The sequence below is a fragment of the Podarcis gaigeae genome, assembly GCF_964106915.1.
Source record: "Podarcis gaigeae genome assembly, chromosome: 13".
Taxonomy (NCBI): domain Eukaryota; kingdom Metazoa; phylum Chordata; class Lepidosauria; order Squamata; family Lacertidae; genus Podarcis; species Podarcis gaigeae.
In genome coordinates this window covers 56,242,614-56,269,642 of record NC_139689.1, presented here as the reverse complement: position 1 = coordinate 56,269,642, position 27,029 = coordinate 56,242,614, and the positions used below count along the sequence as shown (strand labels likewise).

Below are 27,029 nucleotides of genomic sequence, written 5' to 3'. Positions count from 1 at the left end.
TTAATGTGATTGGCGGTGTCAGAACAAATACTACCAGCGTGTGAATTTAGGTCTATAGATTAAAAATCAAATACGTAATGGAAGCAGATATTTGATACTTACCAAAAGGATGGAAGGAAGTCCAGGAGGTGGTTTTTGTGTGTGTGTGTGTGTGTGTGTGTGTGTGTGTGTGTGTGTTTTATCTTTTACTGTTTTGCGAAATAGCCAGATTAATCTATCTTTGTATAGTTAGAGAGAGGAAAAAGTTGGCTTGTATCTCTTGACTCTTTTTTTTTGTTACAATTTTTTCTTTTGTATTTGGTTGTATGTTTGTTATGTGCATAACCTTAATAAAAATGTATTTGGAAAAAAATGAAGTAAGGCAGAGTCTCTTGTCCTAATGTCCTCACCGCCAGGGCACCTATTTAGAAGGGGTTTGATCTTGGTGTCTGTAAAAACCCTCGTTGCTACGATGTCGGCCATGGACAAAAGCGTTTTCCTCCTAACAATAATAGATGGTATCTTTTCAGAGTGGAACGCAAGTATCACCTTTCAAGAAGTTGGTCTGCCAGGGAAGGGGCATCACAGCATATAGGTCAATCTGATTTTCTTAATTTTTAAAAGTTTGCTTAAACAGTCTTTAGCCCCTTCTAGCGTTGACCATCTTCCTATTTCCGACCTGACAGAAAGGCAACTTTTCTTGGGTTGCAGAGTTAATATCTGATTGTTCAATTGGGAATTTAAGATATATTTAATTTTTGTCTCCTTTATTTTATCTGAATTGGGGTGAGGCAGTAAGTTTTTGACCTCACAAACTGAGGATTGTTTTTCGATTTTCAGCAGGATATTGGATAATTGTGAAGATACCTTGTCCAGCCTTTTAAAAATACAGTGAAGGGTCTTAATTACTAAGTGTAACTGCTCACAACCGGGGAACTCCCCCATGTCAGATGCCAAACCATCTTCCTGTGCTGAGAGTTTTTCTTTCGTATTCTCCTTTACAGGCTTTACTTTTGAAACATTTTGAGTCATCGAAATTGGAGTAGCTTCTAAATCAATTAGAGGTAGGAATCGATTTTGGGTTTCCACTGCAAAGCACTGCTCGGCATGGTCACTCCCTCCTCTATTCCGGTGTGGCACCAACCTTGATAGTTTTGGTTTAGGGGATGATACGGGCTCGTCAAAGTCTCTCAAGCATTTTTTCTGACCCATATTTTCCTCAGGCCAGGGATTATACGATTTTTAAAATAACATAGCACTTGACACACAATTAAGATAATGGCGAATCTCAACTCTTTTAGCAGCTAAGGCCGGCCCGCTGATAAGAGAGAAACAAAGAGCAGCCTGCAGCAGTCTGGAGCAGGGCCAAATCTCTCAGAGAGTTTCCATAGCATGCGGCTGCAGCAATTATAAAATACTTTAAAAACTGACTGGGTCAGTTAAGATAAAATATAAAAGATTAAAAGAAGATTAAAAGAAGTCCGAAGAGCACCGGTAAGCGCGTCTTACCTCGGCGCCATGTTGGCAAGAGGAAGAAGGAGAAGGTGATGCTGGAAATGAAGGAGGAGATCATCCGGAAGCACGACGGTGGAATGCATGTGACAGACCTCGCCAGGGAGCACGGCAGGAATTCATCGACGATCGGGACCATCCTGAAGATGAGGGAGAAGATCCTTGCGACGGATGCAGCCAAGGGAGTCACCAGGATCATAAAGAACCGCCCAGCTGTTCTGGAGGAGGTCGAGAAGTTGCTGCTCATCTGGCTAGAAGAGAAGCAGCGTGCAGGAGACACAGTGACTGAGGCCGTCATTTGCGAGAAGGCCAAGGCCTTGCACGCAGACCTCGTCCGGGAACAGCTAGGAACCTCAGGCGAGCCAGAAGTCTTCAAGGAAAGCAGAGGTTGGTTTGACCGGTTCCAGACAAGATCTGGAATCCACAGCATGGTCAGGCATGGAGAGGCTGCCAGTTCTGATGTTCCTGCGGCTGAAGACTTTGCAGCGGAGTTCCTGGAGGTTGTGAAGATGGAGGGCTACTGTCAGGGGTTCAGAAGGAGAGACACAGGAGGGGGAGCAAATGGAGAGTGAGGAGGAGGAGTACAAGGGGGGCGCAGGCAGTGACAGTGGCCAGAGTTATTCCACAAGCCTCTCTAGCGAATCGGAGGACTCACAGAAGGGAGCGCCGGTGGCCAGAGCGAGGGGGGCTCCAGGGGGGAAGCCCCAGGAGGAAGGGGCCAGCGGGGAGTCCCTGAGCAGCAGTTGGAGATCAGGACCAGCGTCTCCACCAGAGCGCAGTGGGGAGGGGGAGTCCCAGGAGTCGGGACCAGTGTCCTCACCACCAGAGGGAGGAGAGGAGTCAGGTTTGGCAACGCCCACATCAGGAAGCGGGGAAACGGTCAGAAGGAAAGTAACCGGCTGGGCGCGCGCGCCAAGTTCAAATGTACAGGAGCGCGGCACAGCGGGGAGCCCGGGAAGAGAGCCAGGTCCTAAAGCCCGCCGGAGGGAGGGGCAAGACTCAGGAGGCTCAGCGTCAGAGGAGTCCAGGAAGGAGGGAACCCCAGAGGGCAGAAGGACCCAGCGAAGGAAAGAACAGCGCAAGAGGTGGAGCCGGGCTAGAATCTTAAACTGGTGTGGGTGGAGCAGTGAGTCAGAGGGGACTTAGCCGGTCTAGCGTCGAGACGTGGGTCTGCGCGCCCAGAGCTTGGAAATGGAAACTAAACTTTAATAAAGACTTTTGTATATAACATCCACTGGGCGTTGGTCCTCTGTGAGCTGGGACCTAGCGGCAGTCCTGACAGCTACGTTCCACAGCAGGTCTTCAACTGCGACGAGGCCGGGCTGTTTTGGAAGAGGATGCCCAAAAGGACTTTCATCACACAGGAGGAGGCCAAGATGCCTGGCCACAAGACCATGAAGGACCGTCTGACCCTGCTCTTCTGTGCCAATGCAAGCGGCGACCTGAAGATCAAGCCCCTGCTGGTGTACCACTCGGAGAATCGGAGAATCATAGAATCATAGAGTTGGAAGAGACCACAAGGGCCATTGAGTCCAACCCCCTGCCAAGCAGGAAACACCATCAGAGCACTCCTGACATATGGTTGTCAAGCCTCTGCTTAAAGACCTCCAAAGAAGGAGACTCCACCACACTCCTTGGCAGCAAATTCCACTGTTGAACAACTCTTACTGTCAAAAAGTTCTTCCTAATGTTTAGCTGGAATCTTCTTTCTTGTAGTTTGGATCCATTGCTCCGTGTAGGCTTCTCTGGAGCAGCAGAAAACAACCTTTCTCCCTCCTCTATGTGACATCCTTTTATATATTTGAACATGGCTATCATATCACCCCTGAACCTTCTCTTCTCCAAGCTAAACATGCCCAGCTCCCTTAGCCGTTCCTCATAAGGCATCGTTTCCAGGCCTTTGACCATTTTGGTTGCCCTCCTCTGGACACGTTCCAGTTTGTCAGTGTCCTTCTTGAACTGTGGTGCCCAGAACTGGACACAGTACTCCAGGTGAGGTCTGACCAGAGCAGAAGACAGTGGCACTATTACTTCCCTTGATCTAGATGCTATACTCCTATTGATGCAGCCCAGAATTGCTTTGGCTTTTTTAGCTGCCGTGTCACACTGTTGGCTCATGTCAAGTTTGTGGTCAACCAAGACTCCTAGATCCTTTTCACATGTACTGCTCTCAAGCCAGGTGTTACCCATCTTGTATTTGTGCCTCTCATTTTTTTGGCCCAAGTGCAATACTTTACATTTCTCCCTGTTAAAATTCATCTTGTTTGTTTTGGCCCAGTTCTCTAATCTGTCAAGGTCGTTTTGAAGTGTGATCCTGTCCTCTGGGGTGTTAGCCACCCCTCCCAGTTTGGTGTCATCTGCAAATTTGATCAGGATGCCCTTGAGTCCATCATCCGAGTTGTTGATAAAGATGTTGAATAAGACTGGGCCCAAGACAGAACCCTGTGGCACCCCACTAGTCACTCTTCTCCAGGATGAAGAGGAACCATTGATGAGCACCCTTTGGGTTCGGTCAGTCAGCCAGTTACAAATCCACTGAGTGGTAGCATAGTCAAGTCCGCATTTTACCAGCTTCTTTACAAGAATATCATGGGGCACCTTGTCAAATGCCTTGCTGAAATCAAGGTAGGCTACATCCACTGTGTTCCCTTCATCTACCAGGCTTGTAATTCTGTCAAAAAACGAGATCAGGTTAGTCTGACATGACTTATTTTTCAGAAATCCATGCTGAGTATTGGTGATCACAGCATTCCTTTCTAGAAACACAAGGTCGATAAGGAGCAGCTGAGTGTCATGTGGCGATCCAACAGCAAGGCTTGGGTCACATGTGTGCTGTTTGTGGACTGGGTCAATCTTGCTTTTGGCCCTGCTGTCAAACAGTACCTGCTGGACAACGACCTGCCGCTGAAGGCTTTGCTTCTGATGGACAATGCTCCTGCTCATCCTAAAGGCCTTGAGGAGGACTTGTTGGAGGAGTTCAGCTTCATCAACATCATGTTCCTGCCGCCTAACACCACCCCACTGCTCCAGCCGATGGATCAGCAGGTCATCACCAATTTCAAAAAACTCTACACCAAGGAGCTTTTCAGGCGATGCTTCGAGGTGACTGACTGACTGCACCACCATCACCCTGTGGGAATTCTGGAAGGACCACTTCGACATCGTCACCTGCTTGATGATGATCACCACGGCCTGGGACGGGATCAGCCAGAGAAATTTGAATTGCGCTTGGCGCAGCCTGTGGCCGGACTGTGTGGCACCAAGTGACTCTGATGCACCAGAGTCAACAGTGGTGCAGGACATTGTTTCCTTGGGGAGGACCATGGGCCTGGAGGTCACAGAGGAGGACGTCAGCGAGCTGGTGGAGGAGCACGACCACGAGCTGACCACCCAGGAGCTGGTCGAACTGCAGGCAGAGGCTGCGCAGGAGCAGGCCTCGCTGGAAGAGGAGGAAGCAACTGAGGAACCGCTGTCCTCCAAAGAACTGAGGGACATTTGCCAAAAGTGGAAGGATGTGCAGGCTTTTGTACAGCGGCACCACCCTAACACGGGACGCAGGTGGCGCTGTGGGTTAAAGACTCAGCACCTAGGACTTGCCGATCGAAAGGTCGGCGGTTCGAATCCCTGCGGCGGAGTGCGCTCCCGCTGCTCGGTCCCAGCGCCTGCCAACCTAGCAGTTTGAAAGCACCTCCGGGTGCAAGTAGATAAATAGGGACCGCTTACCAGCGGGAAGGTAAACGGCGTTTCCGTGTGCGGCTCTGGCTCGCCAGAGCAGCGATGTCACGCTGGCCACGTGACCCGGAAGTGTCTCCGGACAGCGCTGGCCCCTGGCCTCCTAAGTGAGATGGGCGCACAACCCCAGAGTCTGTCAAGACTGGCCCGTACGGGCAGGGGTACCTTTACCTTTTTTACCACCCTAACAAGCACGTGATACATGACCTTGCGAACACTTTTGATATGACGGTCATGTCGCCTTTCAGGGAGGTGCTGAAAAGGCGGATGAAGCAGCAGACCATGGACAGGTTCTTCAGCAAGAAGCAAAGAGTGGAAGAGGAACCTTCTTCGAGTGGTCCCCCAGCGTCTTAGAAAATGTACGGTACACTTTGTTGATTTTTAAATGTTTTTCTGTCATGTTTAGAAACTTATTGTTCCTTCAATTTTTGAACTGCACTTTACAGTATGTGTGACTTTAAACTCTTCTTGTACCAAATTTGGCTTTGTTAGGACTTTTTTTGACCATAGGAACGCATTAATTGAATTTCAATGCATTCCTATGGGATTTCGTGCTTCGCAAGACGAAAAATTTGCTAGACAAAAAAACTCGCAGAATGAATTAATTTCGTCTTGCGAGGCACCACTGTATTGCACTGCTCTGGAAAGAACATTACCAGCAACTCCTTAACCGCAACTCCCCTGTAGCTGTTGATGTCCTCTCACAAATCCCACAAAAACAAATTAGAGATGAGCTTGCAGTATCTCCAAATCTGGGTGAGTTGTGAACAGCTGTTAACCAAATGAAAAACACCAAAGCCAGCAGACCTGACGGGATACCTGCCAAAGTCTTCAAAGTGGGAGGAATAGAACTTGCACAACAACTTCACAAGCTCATCGAAAAAATCTGGGAGAGAGAGGAGATCCCAGCAGACTTTAGGGATGCCAAATTATCAATCTCTTTAAAAAAGGTGACAGAATGGATTGCAGAAACTATTGAGGCATCTCTTTATTAGCTGCGGCTGGCAAATTTCTTGCAAGCATCTTAGCAAACCATCTCTTAACAATATCCAATGCGATCATCCCTGAATCCCCAAATGGTTTTAGACCTTCTAGGAGGACAGTGGACATGATTTTCACTGCTCAACAGCTTCAAGAAAAGTGCAGAGAGCAAAACCAACCCCTGTATGTGGCATTTATTTACCTAACTAAGGCCTTCGACACTGTAAATCATAATGCCCTGTGGACTGTCCTTCTGAAAATTTGCTGCCCAGATAAATTTGAGAACATCATTTGGTTCCTCCATGATAATATGATGGCAACAATAACAGATAACAATGGCTCTCAAAGTGAACCATTTGTAGTGGGATCAGGTGTTAAACAGGGTTGTGTTATTGCCCCAACACTATTCATTATTTTCATTGCTACGATCCTACACTTTGTTGAAGGGAAACTCCGCTCCTGTGTAGAAATCATATATCGAACAGATGGAAAGCTCTTTAATCGAGGAGGCTGAAAGCAAAGAGTAAGGTTACTGTAACTTTAGTCCTAGAGCTTCAGTATGCTGATGACAATATAGTGTGTGCACACTCAGAGGAAGACCTCCAAACCGTCCTAAATATCTTTGCAGAAGCTTATGAAAAGCTTGGCCTATTGCTCAATATCCAAAAAACCAAAGTGCTGCACCAACAAGCACAAAACAATCCCTCTGCAGCACCACAAATCCAACTCAATGGTGCAATGCTGGAAAATGTCAATCACTTCTATCTGGGCAGTTATCCTTCCACAAGGGCCCACATTGATGCCAAAATCCAGCATCGCCTGAGCTCTGCGAGTGCAGCTTTCACCCAATTGAAGTGCAGAGTGTTTGAGCACTGGGACATTCACAGGGAAACCAAACTGCTTGTTTACAAAGCTATTGTACTACCAACCTTACTGTACACTTGTGAAACATGGACCATTTATAAACGCGATCTCCAACTCCTCAAAAGATTCCATCAACGGTGTCTCCGAAAAATTTTACACAGCACTTGGGAAGACAGGTGAACTAAAGCCAGTGTACTGGAAGCAAAGATCACCAGGGTCGAAACGTTGATTTTTCAACATCAACTTCATTATATTGGTCATGTTGTTCAGATGCCTGATTATTGTCTTCCAAAGCAACTACTCTATTCAGAACTTAAAAATGGAAAGTGTAATGCTGGTGGTCAACAAAAGAAGTTTAAAGGCTCTCTCAAGGCAAATCTAAAAAAAAAAAATGTAGTATAAATACTGACAACTGGGAAACTCTGGCCTGCAAGTGCTCCAATTGGAGAACAGCTTTTACCAAAGGTGTGCTTGGTAAACTCTCACCATGATCAAGTCCCACCCGGAAATCTATGTCCCCACTGTGGAAGGACATGTGGATTCAGAATTGGCCTCCACAGTCACTTACGAACCCACTGTTAAAACTGTGTTTATGGAAAACAATCTTACTCGGCTATGAGTGATTGCAAAAGAAGACGACAGGGAACAAGGCAGAGGGCCTTCTCGGTAGTGGCGCCTGCCCTGTGGAATACCCTCCCATCAGATGTCAAGGAAATAAAAAGCTATCTGACTTTTAGAAGATATTTGAAGGCAACCCTGTATCGGGAAATTTTTAATGTTTGATACTATTTTTAATATTCTGTTGGCAGCTGCCCAGAGTGGCTGGGGAAACCCAGCAGGTGGGAGGGGTATAAATAATAAATTATTATTAAACACAATGAAGAAACTTTTGAGTGAATAAGGAACAAGGACTGAATGTTTCTTAACATTGGAGATAAAGTTGTGATGTGGGACTGAAGGAACGCTATGGTTGATGTTTATCTATAACAATTACCGGAGAACCTCTTTTGGGCTTTTTGTTCTGAAAGAAAAATGAATGAACTTGAAATGCCTGAACTGAAGACTGAAAGCACATTGCCTAGCAGAGGGAGAAACAACTGGGTATTACTCTGGATTGAACATTTGACTATCTTGAAGAACGCTTGAAGAACACTTTTATACAGTATAGCCAACAGAGGGATAGTAGGAAGTCCTTTTTCTGATTTGTTTCTTCTTTTTTAATTTTTGTTATTATCTCCTTTAATATCCTTATCTCTTGCCTCTCTTTCCTTTCATCTTCCTTTTTCCTTTTCTTGATTTCTCTTTTTTGCTGAGTTTCCATTTCTGTCTTGTTCTGTTCTGTCTTTTTGCATTTTGCGTTGTCCCCTACTTAGATCTAAGGAGGGGTTAACATGCAGATTGCTGTTTAGATATTGAAGGACTCTGTGTGAGAGGCTCGGAAGTGAGTATCTCCCAGGTGGGAGGATGAGAGAAGAAAGGGAAGTTCCCAGGTGAGAGTTGGGAGGGAGCACCTTTCTCTGTGTGGGACAAGATTTACACGTGAAAGAGGACTGTGTATTTTCTCTCTCTCTCACTTAGTTTGTTCTTTTATTACAATGTATTATCAAAAGTCTTAATGAAAGTCTTTTAAAAAAAAGTACTGGCAGGGTAGAGGACAAGGAGGTCAACAGCAAGTGGAGCCACAACCAATGAGGGGCAGAGCCAACACCTTTTTTTGTCCCCCTCTGCTGAGTTCTTCAAAGGCAACCCTAAGATGGAAGAAGCTAAGCCAGGCACTTAAAGTGAAGATGCCAGGTAAAGGTAAAGGGACCCCTGATCATTAGGTCCAGTCATGACCGACTCTGGGGTTGCGGCGCTCATCTCGCTTTATTGGCCAAGGGAGCCGGCATACAGCTTCCGGGTCATGTGGCCAGCATGACTAAGCCGCTTCTGGCGAACCAGAGCAGCGCACGGAAACGCCGTTTACCTTCCCGCCGGAGCAGTACCTATTTATCTACTTGCACTTTGACGTGCTTTTGAACTGCTAGGTTGGCGGGAAAAGTTAAGATGCCAACTACTTTTCAATTCTTTAACTGGGAAAGCTACAGAAATTAAATTTTTTCTATGCCATCTTGAGCAGCTTCAAAGACAGTTGACAATTGTTATAATTGCAGAATTTTGGCAATACACATGCTAACATTTTGATGGCAAAATTTTGGTTACCAGGCTCTGATGAGATTTCTCGCGGCAGCCTCCTTTGTCAGAGCAGATTCTATCAGACAAAAGACACTGAAGAGCTCAAGGTCACCAAGGACAGACCAAGAGCAGCCTCCGCGAGGCCTCCCGGCTGCTGCTGCACAATAGCTCTTTATTTGGTGGTGTTTCTGTGCATATTTGACCAATACTAGGCAACAATGCATGGATTATTCAGAAGGTGTGCTGCGTCAGGGAGACAGAAACACTAACAAGAGTTTTGCTTTGACAGGGCAGGATGGGCTCGTTCTCCAGAGCAACGCATCTGGCATTCTGATCCAACAATCAGTCATGGAGCTGGGCAAGGAAGGAGGGTGCTTTATGGGCCTGCTAGCCAAGTGCCTGAGGCAAGGAATGTTCCCTTCAACTTTCCGTGTGCAAAACCTGGCCTGCTTGGTGGGAAGGGCTACACCTCTGTGGCAGAGCACATCCTAGTCAGGCAATGGGCCTCCAGGTTCAATCTCCATATCCAGAGAGGCTTCAGGAGTCCCAGGTTTCTTGAGCTCAGTCTGCCCTGCAGGGCTTCGCTTGCACGCTCTCTCTCTCCCTTTCTTGCTCTGTGAATGAGCCCCAATTCGCCTTCCCTGCTTCTCTGTGTGTGTTTTCAGATGTCTCTTCAGAATAAAAGGGGGGAAACCCAGTGTTTGTTGTGTACGCGCCTTTCTTTGGGGAAGAAGCAGCCCACAGGTTTCTTACTAACCCAGCCTACGCTGCCAGTCTCAGGTTAACTGCCAGTCTTCAGCTCTCCCCTCCCCTGACGCAAACAGGAGGGAAATACGCTCTTGAGATGCTTGTTGGCTTGCAAGTTGCTTCAGAGTAAAAGACACACCCCCCCCCGCTTTGCGTTTGAGCCTCTTCTGGGTCTCCCCCCACCTCCTTATGCTGCCCATTTTCTCCAAGATGGCTACGCCAAGAGTGGACACTTACAAATGCCCTTGGATGGGGTGGAAGGAGCATTAGGCATCCTTCCCAATCTTGAAGGAGCTTGCAAATAAGTTTATGGCTATTACAAGAACAAGTGTGCAATCTGAAAGTATGTTCAGCTCGGCTGGCAATGTTCTTCAAATACAAAGGGCATCTCTATTGCCAGAAAACGCCAAAATGCAAATTTCCCTTGCAAAAAATATAAATTGCGTTTAATAGTTTTTGTTCTGTAAAATTTTATCCATGCTTTCCGGTTTGGCCTGGTTTATAAAAGAAATGCAAATTTTCTTGGCAATAAAAATATAAATTTTGTTTATATTTTTGTTCTGTTAAAATTTATCCATTCCATTCTTTCTATTTTGGCCTTGTTTAGAAAAGAAAATTAACAAACAATCAAATAACTGGTGTTATGCGATGTATACATTCAACTAAGACTTGAAAGTGAATTATATTTGAATATCTAAAAGTTTGACATTGAATTTGCTTTTTTCTTGTTTAGTAATGTAATTAAATGTTTAGGGAACCTTTGGTATCAAGCTTCTAATTACTTCCACAACTTTAATTTTAGAGAAAATGTGCTATTATTGGTACAGTAGTACTATAACATAACAATTGTAACAATACGTTAAGTAAAATTTTATCAGTTTTAGAGTTAGACCCATAAGTAATAGCAGTTGCCAGGACCATGTTCACCTCTACATAGCTCCAGCCTTATTTCAGATATTGTGATATACTAAAATATCACAATATTTAACTGGTTACATATCGTGATGTTGAAAACCAGGTATCACCCAGCCCTAGTGGATGTAGCCTACCTTGATTTCAGCAAGGCATTTGACAAGGTGCCCCATGATATTCTTGTAAAGAAGCTGGTAAAATGCGGTCTTGACTATGCTACCACTCAGTGGATTTGTAACTGGCTGACTGACCGAACCCAGGGCTGTCTTCAGAAGTCTTCTAAAAGTCATGTAGTTGTTTATTTCCTCGACATCTGATGTGAGGGCGTTCCACAGGGTGGGTGCCACTACTGAGAAGGCCCTCTGCCTGGTTCCTTGTAACCTCAATTCTCACAGTGAGGGAACAGCCAGAATAGTGCTTAAAAACATAATGGGAGCCAATGTAGGTCTTTCAGGATTAGTTGTAGTTTCTGGATCACCTTCAAAGGTAGCCCCAGGTAGAGCGCATTGCAGTAGTCCAAGCGGGAGATAACTTCTGACAAGAGCCTCACAAGATCATTTTTAATAGCAAAGCCTACCTGTGCTGGTCCCGGGGGGGGGGGTGTTACCATGCGGCGAGGTCTGAGTCCGGTCCTGGGTCGAGGGTCTGGAGGCTGTCCATCAAGGGCAAGGTAGGGTCCAAGGCAAGAAGCCGGGCGTGGTCAGGAACTCCGGAAGAGCAGGTCTGGGTGCTGGTAGGAACAGGTTTCCAACGACGTTGCTCCCGCAACCTGGGACTAGGCTGACTGGCCTTTATCTGCTCTGAGGCATAGGGTGGCCCTGGGTGACTCGCCTCTCCTGGCCTGGAGGCGAGCACTCCTCCTGAGAGAACTTAGTTCCCTCAGCCTCTGCAGCTCAGGAGAGGCTGGAGGGTTAGTGGACCCAGGGGCAGCTTCACCTTCCCTTGACAGGGCTGGGAGAGGAGAAGCTGCAGGCAATGGGTCCTCAATCACCTCCGGAGCCAGAGTGGATTCATCTGGTGTCTGCTCCTGAGGATCCGGCACAGGTGCGGGCCCTTCAGATTCAAGCCCCTGCCCTGGCTCAGCCGGCCCTGGAGGCGGGGACTCCTGTGCAGGCTGGGATTCCTCAGGTTCAGCCTCTGAATCAGATTCCCAGGCCATCACACTACCACATCTAAGGGACATGGGTGGCGCTGTGGTCTAAAACCACAAAGCCTAGGGCTTGCCAATCAGAAGGTCGGCGGTTTGAATCCCTGCGATGGGTTGAGCTCCCGTTGCTTGGTCCCTGCTCCTGCCAACCTAGCCATTCGAAAGCACAAAGTGCAAGTAGATAAATAGGTACCGCTCCGGCAGGAAGGTAAACGACATTTCCATGCGCTGCTCTGGTTTCGCCAGAAGCAACTTAGTCATGCTGGCCACATGACCCGGAAGCTGTATGCCGGCTCCCTCAGCCAGTAAAGCAAGATGAGTACCCCAGAGTCGTCCGCGATTGAACTTAACGGTCAGAGGTTCCTTTACCTTTTTACCCCATGTATTTGATTGTTCTTGTTCAGGTACATCTTTCTAGAAAAATGTGTAGCCTCCTTTTTCTTTCTTCAGTAGTCCCTCACTTGATCTTCGAGTTTCTTGAAGCGCTGCATGATCAATGTTAAAACGTCACAGCTGTCTTGCAATGATGGCAAGTTAGGCGTTCGGGATGCTTATTATCTGTGTTATCCGACAAAGTCCATATATTCCCTGTTCTAAACTTCAATTTTCTTTTACGACTACTGGGTGGTCAGGGGGAAAGGGAGGCAGACTAGGTTTAGTGCACCTAGGTTTAGGGCACCACTCACCACGACAATGTGAGTGATCCGATGTGATCCAGCGAGCGAGTGCTTCCCTGTAACCTCGCTTCTCGCAGTGAGGGAACCAGCAGAAGGCCCTCAGAACTGGACCTCATTGTCTGGGCTGAACGATGAGGGTGGAGACACTCCTTCAGGTATACTGGGCCGAGGCCGTTTAGGGCTTTAAAGGGCAGCACCAACACTTTGAATTGTGCTTGGAAATGTACTGGGAGATCTTTCAGGACCAGTGTTATATGGTCTTGGTGGCTACTCCCAGTCACCAGTCTAGCTGCCACATTCTGGATTAGTTGTAGTTTTTGGCTCACCTTGAAAGGTAGCCCCACGTAGAGTGCATTGCAGTAGTCCAAGCAGGAGATAACTAGAGCATGCACCACTCTGGCAAGACAGTCTTTGGCAGATAGGATCTCAGCCTGCGTACCAGATGGAACTGGTAGATAGCTTCCCTGGACACAGAATTGACCTGCGCTTCCATGGACAGCTGTGAGTCCAATATGACTCCCAGGCTGCACACCTGGTCCTTCAGGGGCACAGATACCCCATTCAGGACCAAGGAGTCCCCCACAGCTGCCTGCCCCCTGTCCCCCCAAAACAGCACTTCTGCTTTGTCAGGAATCAACCTCAGTCCATTAGCTGCCATCCATCTTCCAATTGCCTCCAGACACTCACACAGGACCTTCACTACCCTCACTGGTTCTGACTTAAAAGAGAGGTAGAGCTGGGTATCATCCACACACTGATGAACACTCAACCCAAACCCCCTAATGATCACTCCCAGCGGCTTCATATAGATGTTAAAAAACATGGGGGAGAGGACGAAACCCTAAGACACCCCACAAGTGAGAGCCTGGGGTCTGAACACTCATCCCCCCCCCCACTTTCTGGACACAGCCTAGGAGGAAGGAGCGGAACCACTGTATAACAGTGCCGCCAGCTCTTCTAGACAGTCCAGAAGGGTGTTATGGTTGATGGTGTCAAAGGCCATTGAGAGATCCAGCAAAACTAGGAAACAGCTCTCACTTTTGTCCCTAGCCCACCGGAGATCAACAACCAGCACAACCAAGGCAGTTTCAGTCCCATGATGAGGCTTGAATCCCAATTAGAAGGGATCAAATGGTCTGCATCCTCCAGGAGTACCTGGAGTTGTTCAGGAACCACCTGCTCAATCAGCTTGCCCAAGAATGGAAGATTTGAGACTGCAATCCCAACCACTTGCACTGCTAAGCCACAGTTAGAACTATGGTTCCACAAAAATAGACAAGGCAAACATTTCCAAACTGTATGATGTTGTGGTGGTGAGAGAGACTAAGGCATGCCTTGAGCAATCAAGTTACCATCCTGGACATGAGCCACCTTACTGGATGCATCCATCAGTCTATGTTCCTCAGACTGGGGAGGCCCCATGGAAGACTGACACCCCTTCTCACACACACAAGGGAGGTGTTAGAGCACAGGCCCAGGCTTCAGCTGAACCTTCCCCCTACCTGGAGCCCTCCAGAGGTCAACTCCCATCAGCCCCAAGCAGCACAGCCAATTGTCATGGATGATGGAAGTTGTAGCCCAAAGCATCTCGAGGGCACCAGGTTGGGGAAAGCTGCTACACATAGCTGATCCAGTGGGAAATGTCAAAAGCCCCACCCTTGCCAAGAAAGCACAATCCTATCCCTGAGCCAAGAGGACAGATTTATTGGGAGTCTGTTGTTACGCACCGTGTGCAGAGTATGGCTTGTGAGTCTGGTTTGAGAGCAGACTTTACCTGTTGCCATCACACAGACAGAGATGCTTGCAGAGTAAGAAAAATAACAAAGTTGCTTATCATAGGAAGTACATAACTTGGAAATAAATGTTTCTAAACTAACTAACTAGTCTAGAAAAGACAAAGACAGTGATAATTTTTTCTCTGTGGTCCAAGAGAGAAGTGTAAGGAGGAGGAGGGAGCTCTAAACAGGCTGCAACCTAAGCTGTATCAGTCCAAACTTTGAAGGATAGGGAGGTCAGCACAGAGGTCAAAGGTACAGGGATAGTCAGGAGGTCTCTTGCTGTTTTAAGCCCATGCAAATCCTTTTCTGCCAGCTGAGTTGCACCCCAAATTCCAACAAAAATCCCAGAATCAAACACCAACTGGGCTCTTAACTCGCAGCCCATTGTTCTGTCACATTATCAAAAATATATCTCACATCTTGCTTTGTAGGTGAAGCACCATTTGCCTCCCAATTTCCTCTCAGGACAGCACACAACTCTGCCCCAGATATCCATATTTTGGAAAACACCAATTTATAGCATGCAGTTCTGAACATCAGCGTGGGAGGAGTAAAAAAAAGCACACGGCGGCTTACCAATCTTCTGACTAAAAATCTTGTCAAAGGTTAATTCACCTCTCTCCTCCAAATACTTCTGCATCACGCTGCGGATACTGAAAGAGAAATCACAGACACACATTACTCCTTGCAACCACACACACAACAAGGAAATGAGGAAAGAGAGGTATAAAAAGGTACCTTTAAAAGATAGTGTCAGGGGTTCAGAAGGAGAGACACAGGAGGGGGAGCAAATGGAGAGTGAGGAGGAGGAGTACGAGGGGGGCGCAGGCAGTGACAGTGGCCAGAGTTATTCCACAAGCCTCTCTAGTGAATCGGAGGACTCACAGAAGGGAGCGCTGGTGGCCAGAGCAAGGGAGATTCCAAGGGAGAAACCTCAAGAGGGAGGGGCCAGCGGGGAGTCCCTGAACAGCAGCTGGAGATCAGGGCCAGCGTCTCCACCAGAGCGCAGTGGGGAGGGGGAGTCCCAGGAGTCGGGACCAGTGTCCTCACCACCAGAGGGAGGAGAGGAGTCAGGTTTGGCAACACCCACATCAGGAAGCGGGGAAACGGTCAGAAGGAAAGTCACCGGCTGGGCGCGCGCGCCAAGTTCAAATGTACAGGAGCGCGGCACAGCGGGGAGCCCGGGAAGGGAGCCAGGTCCTAAAGCCCGCCGGAGGGAGGGGCAAGACTCAGGAGGCTCCGCGTCAGAGGAGTCCAGGAAGGAGGGAACCCCAGAGGGCAGAAGGACCCAACGCAGGAAAGAGCAGCGCAAGAGGTGGAGCCGGGCTAGAATCTTAAACTGGTGTGGGTGGAGCAGTGAGTCAGAGGGGACTTAGCCGGTCTAGCGTTAAGACGTGGGTCTGCGCGCCCAGAGCTTGGAAATGGAAACTAAACTTCAATAAAGACTTTTGTATATAATATCCACTGGGCGTTGGTCCTCTGTGAGCTGGGACCTAGCGGCAGTCCTGACAGTAAGTCCCCTCACAATTTTCACCAATTTTGCAACCTCGTGGAGTGCGGGAAAGCAGCGAGGGGTGAAGATTGGTGCTTCGCGAGCTCACGAAAAACAGGGAAATGACTACCGAAGAGAGGATAGCGAGTTTGCAAAACGCAGTGACGCAGTTGACTGCAGAAATTGCGGCTTCCAGAAAGAAAGAACAGGAAGCAGCTGCTGCCTGCCAGGATCTGCGAACCAGGTTAGAAGTGCTAAGTACACAGAGGCTACCGGCCACCAGACCAGAAGGGATTGGGCTGGGAAACAGAGGAGGGAGCCTGGTATCTCACTTCAATGGGGACCTGCAGGAGTATCCTAACTTCAGAGCAGATGTAATTTATGCATTGCAGCTGCTTGACAAAGACTTTAAAAATGAGGAAGAGAGAGTGGGATTTATTATTTCGCATTTACGGGGGGAGGCAAAATCGTGGCTGCGCAATCTATGGAGAGACAAGGATCCAGCCCTCCAAAATGCGGCTGCCTTCATTAAAGTGATGGATGCGTGTTTTTTATCTGAGATTGATGTGGATATCGCTAGGAGGGAGATTCACGGACTAAGACAAGGTAAAGCCACTGTGAGGCAATATCATTCACGTTTTTTCGGATTGGTGAATGTACTAGCCTGGGAGAAAGAATCGCCTGCCGTCAGAGACCTGTTCTGGGAGGGGTTGAGCGGAGCTGTGAAAGACGAGATCGCAAGGGGGGGAAGACCCCAAACCACCAAGGACGTGGTGGAACGGGCACTCTCCATTGGGGTTCGGTTGGAAGGACGCCCTTGGGGCAAGGAGGAAGGGCATTTGGGATGCACGCCAGCGAGAGGACTGCCTCCCTTCCCCAAGGAGGCGGCGCGCGCTCGATCCATGCCTCCGCTGGGAGGGGGAGAGGAGCCGATGGAGATAGGTGGTGCTAAGGCTCACTCCACAGTCGGAGCCCTAACTCCGGGAGCAGTCAAGATGAAGCCTCCTAGAGGAACCAGGAAGTGCTACATCTGCGACAGTGCTCAGCATATGGCAAAAGAGTGTCCCCAGCGGTTTCACAAGCATACTGCAGCCGCAGCGACAGTAACAGATGCAATTCAGCAGAGGGAGTCGCAGCAGGAAAACTCCACTGTCTGGCTGGAGATGGCGTCTCTGGGGACCAGCCAGACAAGTCAGTGAAGCAATCCCCAGGGATCTTACAGCCCACCGACCCCCTCCCACCCAAACCAGTAGTGCAGCTCACCGCATCCCTTCAGCTCCCCAATGGGCTACTTGTGGAAATTCCCATCACCATCGACTCGGGGAGCAATGCAGATTTTATAGACATGCAGTTCATCCAGCAACATGGCATAGCCCTTCTGCCAGCGGCGGTACCTCTGAAAGTCGTCACAGTGGACGGCAGGGAGCTACTGGGAGGGCAAGTGCTACAGCAGACGCCGCCAATGGTGATGCGCATTGGAAACCACCGTGAGGTCATCAGCTTCAACGTCACCCGCCTGTCAGACACGCCCATAGTGTTGGGAATGAGTTGGCTGGATAGGCACAGCCCGGCATTAGCTTGGTACCAGCGGCAACTGACCTTCGGCTCCTCTTACTGCGCAGAACACTGCATCCTGGCGGACTTGGAAGATGAGGGGCACGAGGATGGACCACAGCTGAACTTGGGCATGTTGCAAGCGGTGCCTAACAAATACAAGGAGTTTTTGGAGGTCTTCTGCGAGAAAGAGGCGGATAAGCTGCCTCCCCACAGACCCTACGACTGCAAGATCGACCTCCTGCCCGGGGCGACGCTCCCGACGGGGAAACTGTACTCCATGTCTGAGGATGAATTGCAAGAGCTCAGGGAGTTCATAGATCACAACCTGAAGCGGGGATTCATCCGGGAGTCCAAGGCGGCAGGAGGCAGTCCCGTGTTCTTTGTAAAGAAGAGGGATACGCCCCAGAAGAGGCTGGTCGTTGATTTCCGCTTCTTGAACCTCAAGACCAAGCCCTCAGCCTTCCCTATGCCCAAGATCGATGACCTGCTGGCGACGGTGAGGAAGGGTCGCATCTTTACCAAGTTGGATCTGCGCGGAGCGTACAATCTCATTCGCGTACGGGAAGGCGACGAGTGGAAAACAACCATGTTTACGCCGCTGGGCACTTATGAATACAGAGTTATGCCTTTTGGATTAAAAAATGGTTCCCACTGCTTTCAAGCCTTCATGCATCATGTCTTGGCGGGTCTCCTCTACAAGAAGTGCGTCTGCTTCCTGGATGACATCCTAATCTTCTCGGAATCGCCGGAGGCTCACGAGAGAGATGTTAGGGAAGTTCTGCAGAGGCTGCGGGAGCACAGACTGTACGCCAAGCTGGAGAAGTGCCAGTTCGACAAGACGGAGGTGGATTTCTTGGGCTACAAACTGTCCGACAAGGGACTGGCTATGGACGGTGCCAAGGTACGTGCAGTACTGGACTGGAAGAGCCCACGCAATAGGAAGGAAGTACAGAGGTTTGTCGGTTTTGCCAACTTTTATCGCAAGTTCATCAAGGGTTTCGCCATGCAGACAGCGGCCATCACCGACACCCTCAGTTCCAAGAAGAAGAGGTTCATCTGGACGGAGCAGGCAGAGCAGTCCTTTCAGAAGCTCAAGCAGCTCTTCGCTTCCGAAGAGAACCTACTGCACGTAAATCCCAGCAGGCCCATGAGAGTGGAGACGGACGCCTCAGACAGGGCCGTGGGAGCCGTTCTGTTGCAGCAAGACCACCAGGGGGACTGGAGGCCGTGCGCTTTCTACTCCAGAAAACTCAGCAAAGCGGAGAAGAACTACACCATTTGGGACAGGGAGTTGCTGGCCATACATGCAGCCTTCAAGGCGTGGCGGCACTTCCTCGTCGGAGCCAAGCACACGGTGCAGGTCCGCACAGACCATAAGAACTTGGAGTACTGGCGCACGGCGAGGTTCCTGAACCAGCGACACATCCGCTGGGCGGAGTTCTTTGCAGATTTCGACTTCAGAATTGAGTACATCCCAGGAAACAGCAACGTCTTGGCGGACGCGCTGTCCAGAAAACCGCAGTATCTGGAGGCAGAGGCACCGGCGGCGGCCAAGCACATTTTCACACCACAGGCGTGGGCATGCGCGTCAGCCACGGTGGACCTGGACGCGGTGCGCCGCGCGCTGCAAACGGACTCATTCGCCCGAGCCAAGATGGAGGAGGTGTGCAGTGGCAAGGCGAGGGGCGACGAATTCCAAGTGCGCGACGGCCTGCTCCTACGCAAGGGAGTCCTCTACGTACCAGGAGACAGCCTCCGCGCGAAGGTCCTGCAACAGCTGCACGACGCGCCCAGCGCGGGGCACTTCGGCAAGGAGAAGACGGTGGACTTAGTAGCCAGAGACTTTTGGTGGCCTAAGATGCGGGGGGATGTCGCGGACTATGTCAATAGGTGCGACACCTGCCAAAGGGCTAAGCCTGTGCACCAGCCGCCGGCGGGCCTGTTGGAACCGCTACAGACACCGTTCGTACCGTGGGAGAGGGTAGCCCTGGACTTTGTCACAGATCTACCCAGCTCAAGGGGCAAGACGGCAGTGCTCGTGGTAGTGGACCTGTTCACCAAGATGGCCCACTTCATTCCGTGCGCGAAGGTGGCCACGGCCGAGCAGACCGCTAAGATGTTCATAGACCACGTGTTCAAGGTGCACGGCCTACCACGGTCTATTTTGTCCGACCGGGGGCGCCAGTTCATCTCCAACTTCTGGCAAAAGCTGATGGGATTCCTGAACGTCAAGGTCAGCCTGGCGTCGGCGAGACACCCGCAAACTAACGGGCAGGCGGAAAGGGTCAACGCCATCATGCAGCAGTACCTGAGATGCTACGCGAACCAGCAGCCATCGACCTGGGTGGACTATCTACCGTTGGCCGAGTTTGCCTACAACAACACGAAGCACGGGTCCACGGGGGTGACACCATTTTTCGCCAACTACGGGAGGCATCCCAGAACCTTCCCGGGTCTGGACACAGTGCGGGAGGGGGAGCCACAGGGAGCAGAGGACGTGGCAGCGGAGTTGCAGGAGATCCACGAGCAGCTCAGGAGGCAGTTAGAGTTGGCAAAACAGGCTTACAAAGTGCAGGCAGATCGACACAGGAGGGTTGGGGAGGACATCCAGGTGGGAGACTGGGTCTGGTTGGCAGCACAAGCAGTTCCAGCCAGATCGTTAGCCAAGAAGAAACTAGGGCACAAGCAGCTAGGGCCTTACCAAGTAGAGGCGCAGATCAACCCAGTGGCCTTCCGGTTGACACTCCCGGAGGGTTCCAGAATGCACCCGGTCTTTCATAGATCAGTGCTCACGCCCTACAGAGAGCCCCACAGGTTTCAAGCACCGGGGAAGGCGCCAGACCCACTCAGAGAAGCGCCCAAAAAAGGGGGGTCGCCGAAAGGGGAGCCACTTAATGAAGCCACTGAGATTTTAGACTCAAGGTGGGGGGAGGACGGGATTGAATATCTTCTCGCCACGGAGGACACCCCGGCCAGCGCCAACAGGTGGGTGCCGGATTACGCAGTGGAAGAGCAGTTGCTCAAGGATGAATTCCACACACTTTTCCCGCACAAGCCTATGCCGGCGGGCTTTTTCGAGGATTGTTTGTTCACACCCACACTCTCGGCCAGCACTTTCCGGGGTTTCTCGTCAGCTGAGGACTCGGCTCCGGGAGGCAGCTCCCCGGAGGGATCACTTTCAGGTTTTGGCACGGGGGGATCTTATTGGTGGGAGGACCAACCCGAAGTGGGCTGGCGCAGAGACATGCCGAAGGGGCCCTGGGAGGTGGACCCCCATCAAGCAACAGGGGGAGGAGGGCTCTTGGGTGATTTGGGGTCGAGCTCAGATTTCGAGCACACCGCGCAGGAGATGGAAGCGGAGGAGGTCGTCGTCGACGAGCCCATGGGGGACTTCCCGGACTTATCTCGATGGTTGCAAGCCTCAGGGGACGAGCTGTATCCTGGACTCACCCCTACAACAATGGAGCACCCGGAACCCGCACCGGAAGAGGGGGAGGGGGGAAGGGGGGGCTTCGAGGGGGGGATGGATGTCAGGGGTTCAGAAGGAGAGACACAGGAGGGGGAGCAAATGGAGAGTGAGGAGGAGGAGTACGAGGGGGGCGCAGGCAGTGACAGTGGCCAGAGTTATTCCACAAGCCTCTCTAGCGAATCGGAGGACTCACAGAAGGGAGCGCCGGTGGCCAGAGCAAGGGAGATTCCAAGGGAGAAACCTCAAGAGGGAGGGGCCAGCGGGGAGTCCCTGAACAGCAGCTGGAGATCAGGGCCAGCGTCTCCACCAGAGCGCAGTGGGGAGGGGGAGTCCCAGGAGTCGGGACCAGTGTCCTCACCACCAGAGGGAGGAGAGGAGTCAGGTTTGGCAACACCCACATCAGGAAGCGGGGAAACGGTCAGAAGGAAAGTCACCGGCTGGGCGCGCGCGCCAAGTTCAAATGTACAGGAGCGCGGCACAGCGGGGAGCCCGGGAAGGGAGCCAGGTCCTAAAGCCCGCCGGAGGGAGGGGCAAGACTCAGGAGGCTCCGCGTCAGAGGAGTCCAGGAAGGAGGGAACCCCAGAGGGCAGAAGGACCCAACGCAGGAAAGAGCAGCGCAAGAGGTGGAGCCGGGCTAGAATCTTAAACTGGTGTGGGTGGAGCAGTGAGTCAGAGGGGACTTAGCCGGTCTAGCGTTAAGACGTGGGCCTGCGCGCCCAGAGCTTGGAAATGGAAACTAAACTTCAATAAAGACTTTTGTATATAATATCCACTGGGCGTTGGTCCTCTGTGAGCTGGGACCTAGCGGCAGTCCTGACAGATAGATATGGTGAACAACAGGTCAAATCAACTACAAAACCCTGAAGATGTCATCCTGAAGGATTTGGGGTTTTGGTTTTCAATCAGAAATGCATAAATTAAACAGACAATGTCTGCATGGGATTCACTTTCACATGCATGTATGTGAGTATTAGTGGTTGCTACCTTTTGGAGGCCAGTAGACATATTTGGGATTTTGAGAGAGGGCCGTGGGCACCACCCACTTTGCTTGCTCCTCTCCCAACAGATTTGTTGGTGGTTTGGAGGGGATCCCTTTTAAATAATTGTGAGGATCCCTAAGGATCTGTGCCTCAATTCTATGTTTTTGTACCACAGCAGTACTGGAAACCACCAGATCAGTGAATTCAGATCAGTTATGTCAGTGGAAAAATACATGATTGGTGATTTGATGGCAGTTGGAGGGGAGACTGTAGGCAAAAATAATTTGCAAATTTCAAATTTCATTGCATATGGCCTTCTCTGGCCTCCCCCACATATCCTGCATTATTCTGACGCCATCTCTCTAACTCCTGTTTTGCTCCACTTTCTCCCACCAGGCCATTCAGCTTTACTCCTGAAATCCCCCCCCCCTTTCCCCATCTCTAACCTCCATGGTCGGAGGCAGTATGCCTCTGAATATCAGTTGCTGAGAATCGCAATTGTGTAGAGTGCTGTGGGGCTTGCATCCTGCCTGTGGGCTTCCCACTGGGGTATCTGGTTGGCACTGTGAGAACAGGATGCTGGACTAGATGGACACCCACTGGCCTGATCCAGCAGGGCTCTTCTTCTGTAAACATGACTCTGAGAAGCCCACAAACACACACAGCATTAGCAACTGCCCCTTCCTGCTGTTGTTCCGCAGCAACTGGTTTTGAGGCACACTGTCTCCAGTACCAGAGGCAGAATATAACCATCATGACTAGTAGCTGTGAGGAATGGCAGGACCCAGACGAGTGTGCACCAGGGGAAGGGGGCTGCTGGCTGACTCGGGAGAGGGGCCCTGTGAACCAGCCAGGAGGCAAGAGGCAGAGGCAGGAAAACCTTCAGAGTTGGAGGGTAGAGTTCAAGATGGGTTGGTAGATGAGGAGGAAGAGGCAGGTCAGACAAGTGAAGGGCCAAATGCTTCCCCACCCTCTCCCAGAACCAGGAGGAGATTGAAGAGGGAAGAACAGAGCCATTTCTTATGCAGCTGTAGTCTCCACCTGTGTGCATGCAGCCCAACAGGGAAGGTGCATGTGATGGACAGCAGAGTGAGACCAGGATCTGGGGATGGAGTGCCTCAGAATTCCACCAGGGGGCTGGAGCCTCTCTCTGATTGGCCACCAAGCCAGAGGGGGTGGGGAGGGAGAATAAAAGGAGTTGTTTCTGAGAGATGGAGATGGAGAGATTTGGTTCTGATCAGTGTGTGGAACATCTACCCTAAGGAAAATATCTACAGCTAGAGAAAAGAGCCTCTGAGCTTAGGCTAGAAGACAATGTTGTGTGTATTGGGAGAGTATTCAGAGAGGAGTGAATTGGAGGGCTGAGCATGAGCCAGGAGAAGTAGAAGCTGTCTCCTTCTAGTCAGGAGAGGAGACATATTCTAGAAAGAAAAGAAGAACTTAAGTCCAGTTAAGAGGGGTGTGGGGATCCCCTGGGTCTGTTGTATTATTTGAAGCACCTCAGGGGTGTGACTGTTAAAAGGTTGGGTAACTGACAGAAAGTACCACCTGGTTTAAGAACCAAAGTATTAAGATGTAACACTATGACAAACACACAGTGTCCCCGGACGTTTGACAGTCTATTGATCCCTGTGCCAGCACTGTGCTCACTTCCCCGCTGCCACCAACCCGTTACTCTCGGGTACACACTGAGTCCAGACAGTTTTTAAAATTGAACCAAATAACCAAGTTTATTTTATAAGCATTAACAAGTTTATGGTTTCAGATATTTTTTCTTGTCAGTCTCTTAACCTTAGTTTCTTTACAGCCTATACCTTCCTAATACCTTCTGACTTATTATCCCAACTGTTTAACTGACTCCTCTTAACAGATTCTCTCTCTCTCTCACATCAGACTTGCCCAACCCACCGACTTATCCTCCCTCTCTCTTCTCTAACTCCAGACTCACTTCTTAACAACTCTAACTCTAACACCTCCCCTTGGGTTCCTATTGGTTAATCATTTTACACTTAGTTAACCCTTTCCTTATGACCCAGTACGATGTCACACACCTACAGGAGGGCAAACGCCACAAACACAACAACTGAGTTAAGGAACTGAAGTGAAATAACTGAAAATAAGCTGAGCATTTACCATCTAGTCTAGAAACCTGTAACATCTACCTGAAACGTAATAACTGAACATAAGCAACTGAAGTTTAAAAGGATATTCCAAAAGTATTATAAGGACTTATATAAAAGAGGAAAGGAAACAGAACAAGAAATAGATCGCTTTTTGCAAAAACATCACCTGAAGCAAATCTTAAAAGAAGAAATAGAGGCATTAGATCAGACAATTACACAAGAAGAGATAAAGAGGGCTATAAAAAAGGTGAAAACTGGGAAAGCGCCGGGGCCGGATGGCCTTTCGGCCAAATATTACAAAACACTAAGTAACCAAGTATCCCCAGTGCTAGGCGAAGTGATGAATAATATACTAAAAGAAGGAAGGATCCCGAATACCTGGAAGGAAGCATATATCACATTGATTCCTAAAAAAGATGTAGATACTTTGGAAGTGAAGAACTACAGGCCAATTTCATAATGACTATAAGTTATTTGCAGACGTAATGGCAGAAAGATTAAAAAAGGTTTTGAATAATAAAATACATAAAGATCAAACAGGCTTCCTTCCAGGGAGACAACTAAGGGATAATGTAAGGAATCTGATAGATATCATTGAATACTTGGATACTAGAATAGATAGACAGGCGGCCCTGGTATTTATAGATGCCGAAAAGGCATTTGATAATATTTCGTGGGAAAAGTTTGGAAATGATGGGAATGGGAGAAAAATTTAGAAGAGGCATAGAAGCAATATACAAGGAACAGAAGGCAAAACTGGTAATAAATAACACCACAACAGAATACTTTAATATACATAAAGGAACTAGACAATGTTGCCCCCTGTCTCCTCTATTATTTATAACAGTATTGGAAATACTCAATGAGAGATTGAGGGAAGCAACAGAGGTTAAAGGAGTTAAGGTAGGAAAGAGGGAATATAAAATCAAAGCTTTTGCGGATGACATTGTATTAACCCTAGAAGATCCAAAGTATAGTGTAAAAGAAGCTCTACAAAAATTTGAAGAATTTGGAGTTGTGGCAGGACTAAAGGTAAACAAAAATAAAACCAAAATGTTGGTTAAAAATTTAACTAAGGAAGAAACGATAGATTTAGAACAAAGGGCGGAAATTACGGCAGTTAAGAAAGTGAAATACCTCGGAGTGTGGATTACGGCTAAAAATTTAAACCTATACAAGGATAATTATGAGGTCACCTGGAGGAATATAAAGAAAGACTTGGAAATTTGGGGGAGGATGAAACTCTCCTTTTTGGGGAGGATAGCAGTTGTCAAAATGAACATTCTGCCCAGAATGTTGTTTTTATTTCAAACTATTCCTGTACTTAAAGGCTTAAAACAGTGTAAAGAGTGGCAGAGAGCCCTGGCGAAATACATCTGGCAGGGGAAAAGACCATGAATAAAAATGAAAATACTGGTAGATAAAAAGGAAAGAGGGGGCTTCTCCCTTCCGGACCTGAGCTTATATTATGAAGCGGCGTGTCTACTTTGGTTAAAAGATTGGATAAAATTGGAAAATAGGGATATACTGGACCTGGAAGGCTTTAATAACAGGTACGGGTGGCACTCATACCTGTGGTATGAAAAGGTGAAGGTCCACAGGAGCTTCCTAAACCATATTTTCAGGGGACCAATATACCAGGTATGGGAGAGAAATAAAAATCTTCTCGAAAGGAAGACCCCCAGGTGGATCTCACCAATAGAGGTCTTAACGATTAGGAAAACCAATATGGAAGAGAAGAACACCACCTATGAAGAACTTGTAAGAAAAACAGAACAAGGGCCCAAACTTAGACCTTATGAAGAGATAAAAAATTTATTCACTGGTTGGTTGCAATATCACCAGGTAAATGACTTGTTAAAAGAAGACAAAAAGAAACTAGGTTTTGAAGACAAAAAATCTAAGTTTAACGTAGAGGTAGTAGAAGGCAAGAACAAAACATTGTCTAGAATATATGATATGTTATTAGAGTGGCATACAAAAGATGAGGAGGTGAAGGAGGCAATGATTAAATGGGCAATTGACTTCGGCTATATCGACTTTGAAAGGTGGTTGGAACTGTGGAATAGTAATATAAAGTTTACGGCGTGTATGGCACTGAGAGAAAATATCTGGAAAATGATATACAGGTGGTATCATACGCCGGTGAAATTGGCCAAAATGTACAGGTTAAAGAATAAGAGATGTTGGAAATGTGGTGAAGCGGAAGGAGATCTTTACCATATGTGGTGACTATGCAACAAAGTGAAAGGCTTTTGGGAATCAATATATAATGAGCTTAAAAAAATATTTAAATATACCTTTCCCAAAAGACCTGAAGCTTTTTTGTTAGGAATGATGGGCAAAGAAATTAAAAAAGAAGATAAGACAATATTTCTTTACGCCACCACAGCCGCAAGAACTATGCTGGCACAAAATTAGAAATCGGAAACTATACCCAGCATAAGTGACTGGCAGGTCAAAATGGTAAACTACGCCGAGCTTGATAGACTAACAGGTAGAATACGAGACCAATATGAACAGAAATTTCTGAAAAATTGGAGTAAATATTGGAAATATAATGGAACAAATTTGTAAAGTGAACTGGCGGGGTTAGAATAATTCTAACAGCGATTGGTTCTAAGATTAAAAATCAAATACGTGATTGCGGAATTTATTTGACACTTACCAAAAGGGTGGAGGGGAGTCCAAGGCTCGGTAGAGCCTAAAACATTATGATTTTCTTTTATGATTTTTTTTGTATAGTTTGGGGAAGGGAAATAATAAATTGTGTAAATGAATTATATTTATACTTATATGTATACTGATATAGCTATTGGTATGTTTATGCTTATTTCTAGTTTTTATATGTATTTATATTGTTATATTTTTTGTTTTTGCACAACTTGAATAAAAATGTATTGG

General features: G+C 48.4%; 1 protein-coding gene across 5 annotated transcripts in view; it reads right to left on the bottom strand.

The window, feature by feature from the left end:
- GRK3 (G protein-coupled receptor kinase 3) overlaps nucleotides 1-27,029 on the bottom strand; it is a 161,512-nt gene that overhangs the window by 116,052 nt on the left and 18,431 nt on the right. For 3 of the 5 annotated variants that reach the window (XM_083710117.1, XM_083710118.1, XM_083710119.1), the window contains exon 2: nucleotides 15,081-15,157. In XM_083710117.1, coding sequence (XP_083566243.1) covers nucleotides 15,081-15,157 — 77 coding nt within the window. Of the gene's footprint in view, nucleotides 1-7,133; nucleotides 7,152-12,418; nucleotides 12,535-15,080; nucleotides 15,158-27,029 lie in introns of those variants that run through there. The other 2 variants (XM_083710120.1, XM_083710121.1) reach the window with 2 other exon arrangements.